The 17,029-nt window shown below is 61.2% G+C and overlaps 2 protein-coding genes across 2 annotated transcripts in view; both read left to right on the forward strand.

Annotated features, from left to right (window-relative positions):
* The window catches only part of Ntng2 (netrin G2), a 59,708-nt gene extending 47,843 nt beyond the window's left edge, over positions 1-11,865 (forward strand). Inside the window, exons 3-5 of the mRNA XM_013021245.1 lie at positions 8,739-8,911; positions 10,980-11,006; positions 11,438-11,865. Of these exons, the coding sequence (XP_012876699.1) occupies positions 8,739-8,911; positions 10,980-11,006; positions 11,438-11,826 (589 nt within the window). The 3' untranslated portion in view covers positions 11,827-11,865. The remainder of the gene's footprint in view (positions 1-8,738; positions 8,912-10,979; positions 11,007-11,437) is intronic.
* Positions 11,866-14,560: 2,695 nt separating this feature from the next.
* The window catches only part of LOC105989287 (netrin-G2-like), a 3,115-nt gene continuing 646 nt past the window's right edge, over positions 14,561-17,029 (forward strand). Inside the window, exons 1-2 of the mRNA XM_013021246.1 lie at positions 14,561-14,885; positions 16,507-16,674. Coding sequence (XP_012876700.1) covers positions 14,864-14,885; positions 16,507-16,674 — 190 coding nt within the window. The 5' untranslated portion in view covers positions 14,561-14,863. The remainder of the gene's footprint in view (positions 14,886-16,506; positions 16,675-17,029) is intronic.

The following is a 17,029-nucleotide window of genomic DNA, read 5'->3' on the forward strand; positions in this document are numbered from 1 at the left end:
AGGAGGATCATGATCAAAGGCCATCCCAGCGGAAAGAGCTGGTGCTGGCTCCTTTCTCAATAAAAAAAAACAGGGCACAGTGGCTCACTGCTAGAACCCCAGCTACACAGGTTGCTGTAAGTAGGAGTTCTGTGGTCTCGGGAGATCTGACTTTTAAAAAGAAAATGACAAAAGCAAGAAGGGATTGGGTGTGGCTCAAGTGGTAGAACACCTGCCTGCAAGTTGAAGAAGTCTTGTGTTCAAATTCCAAGACTGTAAAGAATCACCCATGGGCCGGGCGCTGGTGGCTCACGCCTGTAATCCTAGCTACTCAGGAGGCTGAGATCTGAGGATCGCAGTTCAAAGCCAGCCCGGGCAGGAGAGACCGTGAGACTCCTATCTCCAATAAACCACCAGAAAACCGGAAGTGGTGCTGTAACTCAAGTGGTAGAGCGCTCGCCTTGAGCTGAAGAGCTGAGGGACAGCGCCCAGGCCCAGAGTTCAAGCCCCACGACAACAACAAAAAAAAAAAAGAATCACCAATGGGAGCTGACCAGGAGGCAGAGATGCAGGTGGGAGGGGCGCACCAACTCCCGTGTGAGCCCCACCCCTCCGCACCACCCCCAGCCCCCCTGCAAGGCCTGCTGTGGGGCCTCCCCTGGGACCCACCCTCCTTGGGGGCCCTCAGAACTTGCAGCGAGGAAGGAACCCATCTTGAGTGGCCAGCCTGCCTGGCCAGGCCTGGGTGCCCCCCAGCATGGTGCCCCGAGCCCCACATCTAAGCCACAGCTGCCCCCCGCCGGCCCCTGCTATGCGCTGGGAGGCTGCCGGAGGCTGCGAAGCAGGTAACAGGATTTCAGACCTGGCACCGAAGCACTTAATATAAAGACTTTGCACACAAGTCCAGATTTGATTTAGCCAGTGAACTCCATTGCCGGCATTGCTCCACACTGCCATAGCAGAGTACAGTGACGCAGCTCCCGCCCCCAGCCTTGATTCGCAGCCATTGGGCCCAATCAGGGTCAAGCTCTCTAGCCTCCGATGCCCCGCCCTCCACCACATCCTCTGGTCACTTGGAACCTCTGGGCCCCCCCTGGCCTCGGCCACTTCCCTCCCAACTCCTTGCTTTCACGACTGTTGATCTGGTCATGCTCCCCTGCACCCCCACCCCATCTCCCCAAGGATGTGTCCTCCCCGGCACCCACACAGTCCACGTGGCTGGCTGCCCGAAGCTGGATTCGGGCTAGGATGGCAGGCTTGTCCTCTGTGGAGGAGAGGACAGTTTGGAGGGTGTGCACCCCTGAGCCATGGCCACCCCCTAGCTATGGGGGGGACATCCCAGGGCCACCCCGCCCCAGAGTGCCCAGCCCTGTACCTAGCCATGTCCTTCCTGCCTGCAGACTCCGGAACACCCCACCAGAAAGAGGTGCCCGGGGTGACCCCTGCCCTGACCCCTCAGAGCCACCCCTCCGTGTGCCAGCACAGCACTTGGGGTGGCTTTCCAGCCGGGAGTGTCCCCTAAAAAAGAGTCTTCTCATAAGTGTGAGCGCTCTGCCTGCAAGAGGCAGACGGCCTCTGCACGGCAGTCCCTTTAAAGCGGGCGCCGTGGCTCACACCTGTCCTCCCAGCCGCTCCAGAGGCTGAGGTCTGAGGATCACCGTTGGAAGCCAGCCCCAGCAGGAAAGTCCGTAGACTTATCTCCAGTTAACCAGGACAAAACAAAACTGGAAACAGAGCTGTGGCTCAAGTGGCAGAGTACCAGCCTCGAGAACAGAGCTCAGGAACAGCACCCAGGCCCCAGGACCATCGCTAAAATAAAACAGTGTCTGCTCCTGGCGTTCCTCTCCAAGGTGTCACTGGGCTGCGGCCTCAGCGCCTCCTCGGTCCTCCCTACGGACAGATGGCCGCTTGGTGGAGGGTTGGGCAGGCGGTGGAGCCGTTCCTGAGAACCCCAGGCTACGAAGGGAGCTGCTCTGCCAGTGCCTGGCCAGCCCAGCCCTGCTTCCCATTGTGGAGCGGTGCTGCAAGTCCCAGTGGGGCTGGGCCTTTGGGGGACCCCCCTCCACCCCGCCTGGCCCCACAGTGCCCCTCCTCCACAGTGCCCCTCCTCTGCCCGGGCTCCCTGCAGCCTGGCCCTTCCCTCCGGGGATGGGGTGACGTCACCAGTCCCTGGCTGACCCACATTCCAGACCTCCCCCCCTCCAGGAGGAGGGGACGCCCAGCTCACGATTTTCGGGGCTTGACGGTGCCAGGCCTGCATCCAGATGGCGCCCGCGCTGCTGCTCCCGGGCACGCCGTGCCCTCCCCGCCGGGCAGCGCGTGGGGGTCTGGCACGGGCTGGTGTCATCTCCAAAGTCCTTGGTGTGGCTGTCAGCCCCCCAACCGGTCCTGCCACACTTCCTGAGGACGCAGCGTGTCTGCAGCGGGCCTGGCACCGGCGGGGACAGCGGCCGTCTCCCGGGGCTCATTAGGGACATGCCAAGTCCAGAAAAAGGAATATCTTAGACGAGCAGACGGTCCGCCGCCTGCGGCCTGTGCCCAGGCAGGGCCGGGGGAGGACGGGGCTTCCAGAAGGGGAGTGGGGGTGTCCCGGGCCAGGCCCCCCGGGGTCAGAGGTCAGGAGGAGATGGGTCTGGGCCACGTGGTGGTTGGGAGGGGGCGGGCCGCAGGTGCAGGCTCAGGTGTGAGTCCCAGGCAGACAGCACCGAGTCTCCTGGGCCTGCCTGTGCTCACGCAGCATTCCTCGTTTGTCTAGACTCATTCTCTACCACTGGGGCCGGGCCCAGCCCTTTCTACAACCCTTATTTTTCAGAGTCTTGACTGCCCTCACCGCACCCCCACCCACACAGCCGCCCTCCTGCTTGCTGCTGGGAACCCTGCTCAGCCATGGTAAATGGGTTGAGATGGCGTCTCAATTTTTGTGTCCTAGCTCGCCTGGAAAAGTGATCCTCCAGATCTCTGCCTCCCAAGTAGCTAGGATTACTCGTGTTTAATCCCAAGCAGCTATGATTACAGATGGAGGTCTCAGCTGGGTGCTGGTGGCTCACGCTTGTCATTCTAGCTACTCAGGAGGCTGAGATCTAAGGATCACTGTTCAAAGACAGCCTGGGCAGGAAAGTCCATGAGCCTCTTATCTCCAATAAACCACTCAGAAAACTGGAACTGGTGCTGTGGCTCAAGTGGTAGAACACTCACCTTGAGCTGAAGAGCTGAGGGACAGCGCCCAGGCCCAGAGTTCAAGCCCCATGACAGAGAGAGGGGGAGGGGGGGAGAAAAGAAAGGATGGAAAGAAAAGAAGGAAAGATGGAGGTCTCAAGGCTAGCCTTGAACTCCAGGGCTCAGATGGTTCTACTTCAGCCTCCCAACTAGCTGGAGCTACAGGTACACACACCACACCCAGCCTGCAGCTAAGTGTGGTGGTCATAAAGACAGGGGGTAGATGGACGGTCCCTGCATGCGGAGACCTGGAGGCCAGCCGGGCAGCTTCAGCAGCTGCAGGGGCAGCGTGTCAGCAAGGCTGGGGGAACTCCCCTCTCCCACCCTCCTTACCCTCCCTTCCCCCCTTCCTCTTCCTCCTGCCTCCCCTCCGAAGACATGTGCTAGCAGTGGGGGGGGGAAAGGCAAGCCGGGGGAGACTCTGAGTGGCAAGGGTGGACTCTAGGATCTGGTTCCTGTCCCTTTTAGGACTGGAGACTGTCTGAGGCCGAGAAAGGATGGTTGAAGGCCACCTCCCCAGTCCTGAGCAGGGGCAGAGTCAGCGCTCTGTGTGTGTGTATGCACACGTGTGCGCGTGTGCGCACAGACACACACGCTGTCCCCAGTGAATCCTCCTGCTGCTGTCTGAAGCTAGGACCCCGGAATTCCGCAGGGAGGAGGGGGCAGGTCCCGGGGGCGGGAGTGGCCGGGCACAGGGCAGGCCCCAAGGCTGGTGATGTCCCTTCAGGATTCAGTGATGCTTTCTGATGGATGAGCCCACGGCTGGCGGGGTCGGGCGGCCGGCCCCGGTTTTCTGGTGAGCCTTCTGGTTCTCAAGGTCTTTAGCGAGCAGTGCCTTGAGAAAACCAATCCCATGGATGCAGGACTGAGGGAGGGGGACTGAGGACTGAGCCACCCGGACCCTGAGTCTCCACGCAGGCCCGGACCAGCATGGGGGGCACACAGCGAGGGGACCCTTCCCTCAGAGCTGCCTGGGGCTGAGGCCTGGCCTGGCAGCCTCTCCCTCCACCTGTGACCCAGAGGCGCTCGGCCTTGTGGGTAGCGAGGGCTTCTGTTGACGGTGCAGCCCCCTCCGTCCCTGGGGAGCCAGTGAATTATTTATACATGCTTGCTTATTCATTGCATTTACTTCACACACACACACACACACACCCCGCCTTCTGGCATGGGGGTGGGGCTGGGAATTATGGAAGGTCTCCTGTGTGGGAGGAAGGGAGAGGCCTCGGTGTCTGGGGATTGAGGAAGGTTGTCCTTTCTGGAAGCTCCTGTCTGGCCAGCGATATACTGACGAGGTTTTTGTCCTTCTAGAGATGCTTCCTCCGGTGGGGTTTGCTGTGTGGTCTTGGGCAGCTTCCTTGATCTCTCTGTGCCTGGGAGCAGTAGGTTTTCAGCACTGTGAAGCGCTGGGATCTTTGCACAGGGCAGCAGTCGGGTTTCCTGGTGAGCCTGGTGGGTCTCAGATTCAGCGTCAGAGCTCAGTGCGCCAGCACAGGAAGCCACACGGAGGTTTCCTCACTTGGTAGACGTGGCCCTGCGGATCTTCCCAGTACCTGCGTGGGCTGTGCCACGCAGGTGGGGAAACTGAGGCCAAGGGAAGGTCAGGGGCTGTGATAAGGACACACACAGAGAGTCAGTGTGTGCCAGGCCCGTGAGACAGATGGACAGGGCCAGCACCGCCCATGCCCAGGAAAGATAATCAGGATTAGCCCCACAGCCGCGTGGCACCCGCTGTGTGCTGGGCCTTTGTCCCCCAGCCCACCACCGGCGCACCTCCCCCACCCGCCTTCCAGGAGGCCTTGGGCTTAAGCAGGATTACCGCCCAGAGCCTCTGACAGGTCGCTAAGACCCCAGCAGCTGGTGGGGGCGGAGCCAGCTGCTGAAGCCCCACCCACAGGCCTGGGCCAGACCTGCCACCAGGAGGGCACCTGGTCTCTCCCTCTATGGACCTCAGGCAATCCTTCCAAGGACTCAGTTTCCCCATCTGATAGTGGCTCTACAGTCAGAGTGCTTGACTGGCAAGTGCGAGGCTCTGAGCTCAAATTCCAGTACAAAAAAAAGTGACATTTGCCTTTAGGAGCTTTAGGAGAGCCTCACAGAGGAACTGGCATGTGCAAAGATCCGGAGGCCAGAAAGGTCAGAGCACGTGCTAGGCAGAGGTCTGGAAAGAGAGCACACACACACACACACACACACACACTCGAGTTGGGAAGTGTGAAGCACCTGCCTGGGAGAGGCTTCCCAGCCCACCAAGCAGCTCAGCCCCTCCCTCTGTGAAGACCAGGGTGAGGCCAGGATTCCTCTCAAGGCCCCCCAGGAGGCGAGATAGGGGAGGGCCAGGCCAGATGGGGCCTGAGCAGAGCCAGGGCAGGGAGGGACATCTGGAAGGGGTCAGGGCTGACTGGCCACCTGGCCTGGGCGGGCTGCACCCCACCTCTGCTGTCCAGGCCAGGCCAGCGCTGACAGCCCCCCTCCCAGTCATCCGTGCTGCAATCTGCTGCTCGGACTCGCTACTCCCCCACCCCCATGATCTGTAAGCAGCCAAGGTCAGTGTGTGTGCCCTGAGCGCACAGCAAGCTTCTTGCTATGGGGCTGACAGCTAAAAATACTCCTTCCTTGGGCGGGCAGTGGGGTGCATCCCCAGCTTCGTATACCCGACGTGTTCCTCTCCAGCTCCCTCAGTGGGGTGTTAAATAGAAATTCAGAAAGAAAAAATACCCTTCTGAGGTCAAATGCATTTAAAAACCAGCTTCTGTCATATGCGTTTCTTCCCTGCAGGACTTATCAGAACCTTCAGAGGACAAATGTGCACTTACTGTGAATCTGGTTGTTGTTATGGAACAGGCTGGGTGGAGGCCATAGTGTGGTGATTTGGAGAGCATCCTATGCTGGCAAAGGGGGGGGCAGCATCCTCAGGAGGAGGAGCCCCAGTGCCAGCTCATGCCTGTCCATCCCCCTCCGTGCCTTCCACAGCACGCAGTAGGTCCACAGCACGCAGTAGGTCCACAGCACGTAGTAGGTCCACAGCACACAGTAGGTCTATATCACACAGTAGGTCCACAGCACGCAGTAGGTCCACAGCACGCAGTAGGTCCACAGCACGCAGTAGGTCCACAGCACGCAGTAGGTCCACAGCACATTGTGGTAGAGGTGGTGCTGGGACACCAGACTTTGTCACCCTGGATGGCTGCACCCAGTATGACCTTGAGAGGTCTGCCTGGGAGGATCTGGGGGGCCAGATGTGGGAGCACCAAACACCAGGGAAGACATGCTGCTACACACTCAGGAACATCCCCCTCCATGTGGGAGCCAGGGTCTGGGATCCAGGCAAGCGCCCACACGGCCATGTCCTCAGCTCCCAAAAACCATCTTAGTGATGAAGGGAGCCCTGAGGGACAATGCCACATCCCAGGTGTGCCTGGCGCCAAGACAGCACGCCCACCCGAGGCCCCGCCCTGCCCCAAGCCCCGTCCAGCCCCTACCCACCCCAGGCCCCTCTATTCCGGACCCTTCCCACTCCAGGAACCCTCCCCCGCCCCAGGCCTCTCCCCAATCTCTTCTTTGGTCTAGCTTGGACTGGAAAGTCTGTGAGACTCTTAACCTCCAATTGGCCAGCAAAAAGCCAGAAGTGGAGCTATGGCTCAAGTGGTAGAGCACTAGCTAAGGGACAGTGCTCAAGCCCTGAATTCAAGCCCCAGTACACACACACACACACACACACACACATTAGCCAGTACAAAAAAGCTGGCACCGGTGGCTCATGCTTGTGATCCTAGCTACTCAGAAGGCTGAGGATCACAGTTCAAAGCCAGTCGTGGCAGACAAATCTATAGGACTCATCTCTAAAATAACCAGCAAAAAGCCAGGCTGGAGGCATGGCTCAAGTGTGAGCAAAAAGGCTGAGAATAGGCCCCGATTTCAAGTTCCAATATTGCTTTAACAAAAAGTCCCTGGCCAGGTGCAGGTGGCTCATGCTTATAATCCTAGCTACTCAGAGGCTGAGATCTGAGGATCACAGTTCAAAGTGTCTGTGCAGGAAAGTCCATGAGACTCTGATCGCCAATAAACCACTCAGAAAACTGGAAGTGGCACTGTGGCTCAAGTGGTAGAGTGCTAGCCTTGAAGGGAAGGAGCTGAGGGACAGCGCCCAGGCCGAGTTCAAGTCCCATAACCAAAAATAAAAAGTCCCTCGTACTGGAACCATCTCTTCCTTCCCAGCACCCATACTAATTCTTCATTATCTCCCTGTTAGACCCTACCCCACCAGCTTCTCAGATCATTTTACTCTGTCCCCAGCTCAGAACTTGCCACTCAACAGGCGCCCTGTGCATGTTTTTCCTTGCATATTTTAATAAAAATACAATTTTTACAGAGCACATCAGTGTGCAATTTGCTGTTTCCAAATATTGACAGTATACCTTGGAAATCTTCCCACATCAGAATGCAGAGGGCTCGTCCCTCTGTGACTGGACTCGAGGATCTCCTCTCCTCCAGCCCTGGGCCTGTGGCCCAGCCCTTCCACCCAATCTCCAAGCATGTCCAGGTGTCAGATAACTCCATTCTGTGGAACTTTAAAGGACCCAGGTGTGTGTGTGCATGCACGTGTGTGTGTGTGCGTGCACATGCATGCATGCCAGTGCCAGGGCTTCAGCTCCAGGCCTTGTGTCCTTGTTCAGCTTTCTTGCTCCACAGCTGGTGCTGTACTACTTGACCCATACCCTCCGGTCCTGCATTTGGCTTGTTCATTGGGAGATCGAGTCTGGCAGACTACTGCCCAGGCTAGCTTCGAACTGTGATCCTCCTGGTCTCAGTCTCCTAATAGCTATGATTACCGGCATGACCACCGATGTCTGGCTAAAACGACGACCTTTTAAGAATCGTCACACACATTCCTCGTGTTAGGTATTGAACCCAGGCCCGGTTCCGTGGTGGGGCTCGCCCCCGGGGGTGGGGCGCGGGCCTGGCTGGGCCTGGCTCCTTAGAGGCCTCAGCCAACCTCAGGCTCCCGCCGAGGTGATCGGAGCCAAGGGGGGCGCGGGCCTGTAATCCGGGCACTCGAGGATCCAGGCAGGAAGCCTACTGGGCAAGAAAGTCTGCAAAACCTGCATCCAAGTCACCAGCCAAACCCAGTAGAGCCGTGGCTCAAGTGGGGAGGGGCCAGCCTTGAGCAGAAAGGCTAAGAGACGGCGCTGGCCCCAAGACCGGCGCACGCACACACACGTGCGCACGCAATGCACTGCACACATGCACGCGCACGTATGCACGCACATGCACACATCCAAGCACCGCGTTGAGGATGAGGAGGTCCCAGGAGCCGTCGTGGGAGCGTGCAGGGCGGGCCGCAGGGAATCCTGGGGCCTGCGGTGGGAGGACCCCTCGGCCCGGCACCCCCGTGGCCGGGGCAGTGGGGAGGAGTTGATGAGTCCGGGTTGGGCGGCGGCCTGACGGGCCCGGGAGTGCGTGGCTCTGTCCTGTGGGCTCGCCTTGTCCAGGGGCCGGGCGGGCTGCCCGGGAACCCGCTGACCTCCACCTCTGCATCTCCCCAGGTGCAAGTGCAACCTGCACGCCAACCTGTGCTCGGTGCGCGAGGGCAGCCTGCAGTGCGAGTGCGAGCACAATACCACCGGCCCGGACTGCGGCAAGTGCAAGAAGAACTTCCGCACGCGGGCCTGGCGCGCCGGCTCCTACCTGCCGTTGCCGCACGGCTCGCCCAACGCCTGTACGTACACACGCCCCGCCCCCAGCGCCTGTGCGTGCGCACGCCCCGCCCCCAGCGCCTGTGCGTACACACGCCCCGCCCACAGCGCCTGTGCGTACACATTCCCCGCCCAAGCCTGTGCGTGTGCACGCCCCGCCCACGGCGCCTGTGTGTACACATTCCCCGCCCAAGCCTGTGCGTGTGCACGCCCCGCCCACAGCGCCTGTGTGTACACACGCCCCACCCACGGCACCTGTGCGTACACACGCCCCACCCACAGCGCCTGTGCGTACACACGCCCCGCCCACAGCGCCTTGCGTACACACGCCCCGCCCACAGCGCCTGTGCGTACACACGCCCCACCCACAGCGCCTGTGTGTACACACGCCCCACCCACGGCACCTGTGCGTACACACGCCCCACCCACAGCGCCTGTGTGTACACACGCCCCACCCACGGCGCCTGTGCGTACACACGCCCCGCCCCCAGCGCCTGTGCGTGCGCACGCCCCGCCCACAGCGCCTGTGCGTACACACGCCCCGCCCCCAGCCTGTGCGTGCACACGCCTCGCCCACAGCACCAGTGCGTACACACGCCCCGCCCCCAGGCTGTGCGTACACACGCCCCGCCCAAGCCTGGGTGTACACACACACGCCCCGCCCCCCAGAGCCCAAGAGCTGGGGTTGTGCTGACACATGCAACACGTGGACATACACATGCACGCACGCCCATGCATGTATATACAAAGTGCGCACACACCAGCAGGCACGCATGCGCACACACATCTGTCAGACGTCGCTGCAGTCCCCTGCGCTCCGCAGAGCTCCGAGCTGCAGGGACGCGGCTGTGGGGTGGTCACAGCGTGTCTCGGGTGCCGGGTGCAGCCCGTTCCCCTCCCCGGCCCTCAGCCTGCCTCTGGGACTGGGGTGGGACCCCGATTTTCAGAGGCTCTGCCCTGAGGCCCTGGCGCCTGCTGTCAGCCCAGCCCGGGGCCCTGCCGGGGAGCCCACGTGGCTCTGCCCACGCGTGTCTGCACCGTGAACGCCGTCGGCCCTGGGGTGCTCGCTGTTCCGGGAATCCTGGCTCTCACACCTGTCTGTGGCTTGAGGCTGCGCCGGCATGACCTGTGCTTAGTCCTCCAGCTTCGGGGGGCCCCAGCCCCCCGCCAGCTCCCAGCCAGACCAGCACCTTCCTGGTGCCAGGCCAGCGCTGGGGGTCAAGGCCACATCCTGAGCCCAGAGCCACAGGCCGAGCCGCGGAGGCCCCGGGGGGCTTCACCTCACCTGTCCCGCCAGCCTCTGCCCAGGGCCTGCCCTCCCTGGGTGTCCGGGAGCAGAGCCCCCAGCTCATCACACACACCCCCACCCCAGGTCCCCGTGTCCGCGCCCCTAGGTGTGCTGGGGCTCTCAGGACGGGACCCTCGCACTGGGGGGTCCCCACGTTGTCCGCAGGGCCCAGCTGCTCGGCCCCACCCTGGGGGACCCCATACCACATAGGCTGCCCAGATGTGGGTGTGGCAAGGAGCGCCAGGCAGCTCTCCTCCCCGGCCACAGCCCATGCCACGCCGGAGGGGCCCGGGGCCACGCACCCCACGGCTGCTACCTCCTGTCCTTTGTCAGGACTTCCACACAGGCCGCCGCCAGCCCCACGGGCAGCGCTCACCCCTGGCCTCCTTCATTCCCGGGGCCCGCCCGTCCACTCCTGGGCCCGTCCCGCGTGGGTTCCCAGACCACAGCGCTGCGGCCACCGGCGTCCCCGTGTGGCTGGCGCAGGAAGCCTCGCTCAGCAGCTGCGGGCGTGGTTGTCTTCCCCTTCCTCGAGGGGAGCCGCTCCCTGACCTGCCCAGACGCCCCGAATTCTGAGATTCCACCAGAAGCGCTGCTTAGCAGTTCCCAGCCTCAGTTTCCCCATCTGGTCTGTGGGCTACTAGGGGTCCTGCCTTTCAGAGGTGGTGAGCGCGGGGGGGGGGCAGCAGGTGCTCAGGCCCTCCCCCCATCCCCTTCCCCAGGGGACCCCTCAGCACCCGCCCTGCCCCCTCCACCCGGCCGGGGCGCCTCCTCAGCTCTGTGACCCTCTTGTCTCCCCGCAGGCGCTGCTGTGGGCTCGGCCTTCGGCAGTAAGTACAGGGCCACGCGGCCACGGGGCGCTGCATGTTCTGGAAATGGAGAGAGGGGCCGGATGCCCCGCAGTCCCCTCAGACACCCCCTCCGCGGCTCCCTCCAGCCCCCCTCTGTGTGTGACACCCCTCCATCCTCAGGAGCTTCCTTGGGTCCTGCTTTGGAAAGTGGGCGTGGCCTCAATGGGGGGAGGAGTTGCCCTTTGACCCCTGGGTAGACAGCATCCCCTCCCCGCCTGGGCAGGAGGAGCCCAGGCCCCGTCCTGTGCTCTGGCTGTCCAGCTCAGCTCTCAGGACAGGGTGTCCGCCCTGCCCCTCCCACTCCAGCGGGCAGAGAAGGTGCTAGAAGGATGCTGGGCTGGCAGGGCCCTGGCTTGTGAAGCTGGTCAGTCTCAGAACTTCCTCCATCACTCTTGCTTTTCTCTTGCCAGGCATCGGCAAGGCCCAGAAGGAGCCTGCGCCCCAAGCCCCCGCGGTCACTGAGGCCCCGGGCAGGGGCTCCACCTCTCCCACCCCTCCCACGTCCACTTCCCCAGCCCCCCCAGTCCCCCCCAGCCCCCAGCCCACAGGTGGGTACCAGAGCCTCCTTTGGCTGCCTCTAGCTGGAGTCCCGGCCTTCCTCAAGCCTGAGGACCCTAGGTGCTTGCTTCTTAGAGTAGAAAATGCTAGAACCCTAGAGGTACAAGATCCCAGGCAGAGGGGGCCTCCAGACCTCCCCGGCCAACCTGCCACCCAGCCCCAGCCACAAGATCCAGACAGCATCGTCAGTTCAAGACGTCCGACCCCATGGTCCTCCGCCCCAGGGGGGCGCTTACTGTGACAGCGAGGCCACCCTCACTCCACCAAAGACGGGGCCCTGTCTCCCCACGTGCACCTGCCTCCGTGGTTCATCCAAGCAGCCTCAGCCCCAGCCCCCCGCCCCAGCCCGTGAGCAGCTCCTCATTGATGCTTAGCTACAGAAGCCTCCAGTCAAAGGGGCCCCCAACTCCTGTGCAGCTGCTGAAGCCCCTTTATTTTTGTGTTTTGGGTTTTTTTTTTTGTTTTTTGGTGCTGGTTCTTGGGCTTGAACTCAGGACCTGGGCGCTGTCTCTAAGCTTGTGTGCTCAAAGCTAGTGCTCCACCACTTGAACCACAGGCTCCTATTCTGGCTTTTTGGGTGGTTAATTGGAGATAAGTTTCACAGACTTTCCTGCCCCGGCTGGCTTCAAACTATGATCCTCAGACCCTAGCCTCTGAGTAGCTGGGATTTCAGGGGTGAGCCACCACGCTTGGCTAGAAGTGCATTCTTGATGATGATGGCGCTGCGTGGTGGGAGCCAGCTCTGGCTAAGTGCTGTCAGAGCCTCACACTCAGCTCTGTGAGACGCAGGTTAAAATTTCCTTTCCCCACAGGAAGGGCGCTGAGGCCCGGGCAGAAGTGGCTGGATTTATATAGTGTGCGGATTATACCTCCACAAAGCTATGTTTGGGGGAGGAAAGAAAAGAGAGAAGCAGCCACCCACGGTCCCAGGTTGATGGGGACTCGTGGACGGGGCTGGAACAGGGCTGTGTCACTCCAGCCGCCACTTAGTGCCCCAACCCATAGTCCCCACCTTTACGTCAGGCCCACAGAAGCCCCAGAGTGGCAGACAGGGCCTGTTACGGTCAGAACAGTCCTGAATCCCCCCAACCAGGCCCCTTCCAACAGGTGCTTTGGCCTCTTTGGCCAGAGTCCATCAGGGCCCTGATCTCCTGGTCCAGATGTTTCTCCTCTCTGCCAATGTCAAGCTGTCTGGCAGGCAGCAGCTGGGGGGGGGGGGGGACATGCGCACTGCCGTGGGGTCAGCCAGGCTGCAAAGCAAGATGCCCTCAGGGCTGCTCCTACCCCAGCGCTAATTAAACCCTTGCCAATTAGGCCCTGCCGCCTCCTCTCCCCACTGAACACCATATTAATGTCAATCTGAAGTCCAAAGGCTCCTGACTCCCTGCTGAGAAGACTCTGGCACTTTTTAGCTGGGAGATTTTCTTTTTTCTTTCCCCATCAACGCTCTGGGTAATCCCTTTGAGAAGTGGGAGCACTCAGCCCTCTCCCAAGCCCTCCAGCTCTGTCCTTTGAATCTCAACCCAGCACAAAGCCTGCCTTTGCCAGCCCCGCCCCTCGTCCTCCTCCTCCTCCTCCCCCTTCTCCTCCTCCTCCTCCCTCTTCCTCTTCTCCTTCTTCCTCTTCTCTTTCCTCTTCCTCCTCTTCTTTTAAAGTGCAGTACTGGGGCTCAAACTCAGAGTCTAGGCACTGTCCCTGACTTTTTGACACTCAAAGCTAACACTACCACTTAAGCTACAGCTCCACTTCCAGCTTTTGGGCAGTTCATTGGAGATAAGAGCCTCACAGACTTTTCTGCCCTGGCAGGCTTCAAATTGTGATCCTCAGATCTCAGCCTCCTGAGTAGCTGACAGACATGAGCCACCGTCCCCAGCAGCCCTGTGCTCGTTATGCCCAGTCAGTCTGAAGAAAAACAAATGTAAGGCAGCATCTTGGAGGGACTGGCTGGCTGCTACCAGTGTCCCGGATGAGAATGAGCTCAAACCAGGCATCAAAGGGAAGGCGGCGGTCAGGGGGGACCTCTGGTGCCCAGATGGGCTGGACAGGTGGCCTTCTGATACATCTGCTATGTTGACCACCTGTAGCATCGCTCAGCAACTCAGCACAGGGAGGTCTGAGCCCAGATGCAGGTCCAACTCTGCCCCTCGGCCCCGGTGGGAAGAGGTCCGGGCTGTCAGACTCAAGAAAGGGCTGTCGGAAGCCCACAGCCCCGCCCCCTCTGGCCTGCCTTTCAGCACCTGTGTCCTCCGCGCCTGTTCCTGTAGTAGCGTAGATGCTGCCTCTGTAATGGGTCAAGACCCAGATCTCTTGGCCAGTGTAGATGGCTTTCTCTTTCTATAGTGCTGCTGCTCATACGGGGTGATGGGGCTTGGGGCCATCACCCCTCACATGACTTGGCTTCTTCTCTTCTTCCTCCCAAGAGTGGACCAAGCCATCCCTGGCTGCCCCCTTTGGGGAGAGCCCCCGCTGGCCCCTGGTGTCCTCCCGGGCAGAAGGTATGGGGACAGGACCTAGCACAGACCTGAGGCCCCAGAACGCTGCAGTGGAGGCCACAGGTGGACATAGGCGGGGACCCCGGGTGGGAGGGGAACCGCAAGAATGAGGTGAGGGTAGGGAGAAGGGGAGTGAGGTGGGCACACAGGGGACAGGAAGGGAGGCTGTCCCTGCCCAACCCATCCCACACCTCAAGTTCCTGCACCTCAAGTTCCTCCCCAGCTCCGGCTCTGAGCCGTGAGCAAGGCTTGGAGCGCCCTCTGCTGGCCAGTGCGGCACAGTGAGGGAGGGGCCCAAGCATGGCCGTGCTGCAGCTGTGAGGGTCCAGACACCCCACTTCGGCCTGACACCCAAGAGTCACAATCCTGGACAGTCAAGGACTCAGCCGGAGCGGAGGAGGAAGATGGCTTCAGACAGCAAGGGAGAAGCAAGTCTCTAGTGCCAGGTTTAGAGTCTGGATTTGAAGCGTTTTCAATCCCCAGCAGGTGTCTTACACCGTGTGAGGAGGAGGCAGGGCTGGCCGAGGGTGCGGCTCCCACCGCAGGGCTGTGTTCTGGCTCTGGAGCGGCCACCCAGCCTCAGCTTTGAGCAGACAGGCCCCAGCTGGCCCAGGGCATGCAGGAGACCTTTTCAGCTTTTCCCCTTGGTCCAGGCCTTGGCCCTGAGTAGCTGAGCTATGGGATTGAAAAGTCTGTTTCTCATCTCTCCAAGCTGTGGGCACTGTTACTGTGGCCCCTGCCCAGGGCTCCAGACTTTTCCAGCTCAAGCCCAAATCTCCTGAAGTGATGCCCATTGAAGAATTCCAAGGTAAGGAAGGCCCTGGGTGGGGGCGGCTCTCCCAACATGGCCCCTCACTTTCACTGGAGAAGACCCGTGCAGGACAGGCCGGTGCCAGCTTGGGAAACCCTCGTGGAGTAGCTGGGTCAAGGTGAAACCGAGCCTCCCTTCCCTCTGGCCTTCCGGCTCCAAGGGAGCTGGGAGCAGGTATGAGTCAGAAGGCAACTTGGGCCGGGTGGCAGGCAGTGTGGCTGCCAGAAATAGCCTGTCCCAGCTCCCCTGGGAGGTGCAGCCCAGGGCTCCTCTTGGTTGGCCCAGAATCTGGGACACTCAGTCACCGGTGCCCTTTGTGACTCGTAGTGGACGCCTCGCCTCCTCCCTGCGTCTGGAGGGCTGAGGTGAAGGCCAGGTCCAGGAGGCCCAGCCACAGCCCATGGACATGTCTCCAGGGTCTCAGGACCCCGCCCCCTGAGCTGTGGTCAGCACCCGCCTCCTGGGAGAGGGAGGTGGGGGTCTCCTGAGGGCAGATGCAAGGTGGCGTGGTGCAGGCCAGCATCCCTTTTTCCTGGCCTTCCTGCTCAGTGGTGTGGGAGACTGAGTCTCTCAGGAGGAACCCCAAAAGTGACCCCCTCACTGCGGTGCTTCATAAGCCCTGGGATCCTTGCCCCCAAGTGGTCGTGGGACCTGCAGAGCCACTGGGAGGGTTTGCCCAAGGATGAGGTATAGGGCGGCACGCAGGAGGGCAGCGTGGCAGAAGGGGCTCTTCCTGCCATGGGGCTGTGGCAGCCACGAGCAGAGCCAGGGCTGGGGAACATCGAGTGTCAGAGTCCGCCAAACCTGGCAGGTGGCAAGCAGAGGCGTGGAAGGCTCAGAAGGGCGCGGTCGAGCACGCCTGTGATCCCTGCTGCCTCCTGGGCAGAAGGCAAGGAGATCTTGTCTCAAGAGAGAATGAGAACACAAAGGACTAGAAGAGCTGGGTTCTGGTGGCTCACATCTCCAATCCTAGCTACTCAGGAGGCCGAGCTATGAGGATTGCCAACCAAGCAAACAAATCTTATCTTCAGTTAACCAGCAAAACAAACAAACAAAAAAGGTCAGAAGTGGAAGTTTGGCTCAAGTGGTAGGGCACCAACCTGGAGTGAAAAAGCGAAGTAGGAGCACGAGGCTTGAAATTCAAACCCCAGAACCTGGGACTGGGGACCTAAGTGAGCGCTAGAGATCTCGCCTAGCGCATTCGGAACCAGGATTCAGAACTAAAAGAAGGAAAGAAAGAAAAAGGGGCCTGCAAGGACAGGACGGCCATTTCCTTCCTCCAACACTTCCAAAGCAGCATGGGAGGAAGCTCCTGGCCCCCCATCATTCCCAGCACGCATGCATGCCTTCTCCATCCACGGAGCCCTGCCGTGTGGGGTGTGTGTGTGCGTGCGTGCGCGTGTGTGTGGACGCTGTCTGAGGGCACAGTCTAGCAGCACGACCCCAGTCTCCTTGCATGACCCACCTAATCATCCTGGCCATGGGCTCCGTGGGGCGTGGGGCGCCTTCCAGGCCCCCTCCCTGCACGCCCTGCGGTGAGGCCTTCCCCTCCCCCTGCCTACGTTTCCCACAATGCTCGCTGAGCCCCGGTGTTTCTCTTCCCGGCCGGCTGGACCAGACTGCGAGTGTTACGGCCACTCCAACCGCTGCAGCTACATTGATTTCCTGAACGTGGTGACCTGCGTGAGCTGCAAGCACAACACGCGTGGCCAGCACTGCCAGCACTGCCGTCTGGGCTACTACCGCAACGGCTCGGCGGAGCTGGACGACGAGAACGTGTGCATCGGTGAGTGCGGCCGGGCCCTGGGGAGGGCGGGCTGGAGTGCAGGCTTGCTTCGCTGGGTGGGTGCTGTGTGCCTTCGGGCAGGCCCTGCCCCTCTCTGGGCTCCCACGGCAAACCCCGGAGCTGGATGAGGGGACAGAGCTTTTGCCCTTGTTTGTGGCCGAAGCTGCCCTCCAGGGCCTCACACCGAGGGAGGCCGTGCAGGCCTCGGCCAGGGCCAGGGTACGGACTCCAAGCCAACTCCACAGCCCGCCATCCACACCAGTGTTCTGGAAGGGTCTCCAGGGCCGCCCTGCCCCACGCCGCCCATCTCCGGGCCAGTGGTCCGGCACGGCGGGGCGCCCGCCCGCGAAGCCTG

This window comes from Dipodomys ordii, unplaced genomic scaffold (genome assembly GCF_000151885.1).
Source record: "Dipodomys ordii isolate 6190 unplaced genomic scaffold, Dord_2.0 Scaffold55, whole genome shotgun sequence".
Taxonomy (NCBI): domain Eukaryota; kingdom Metazoa; phylum Chordata; class Mammalia; order Rodentia; family Heteromyidae; genus Dipodomys; species Dipodomys ordii.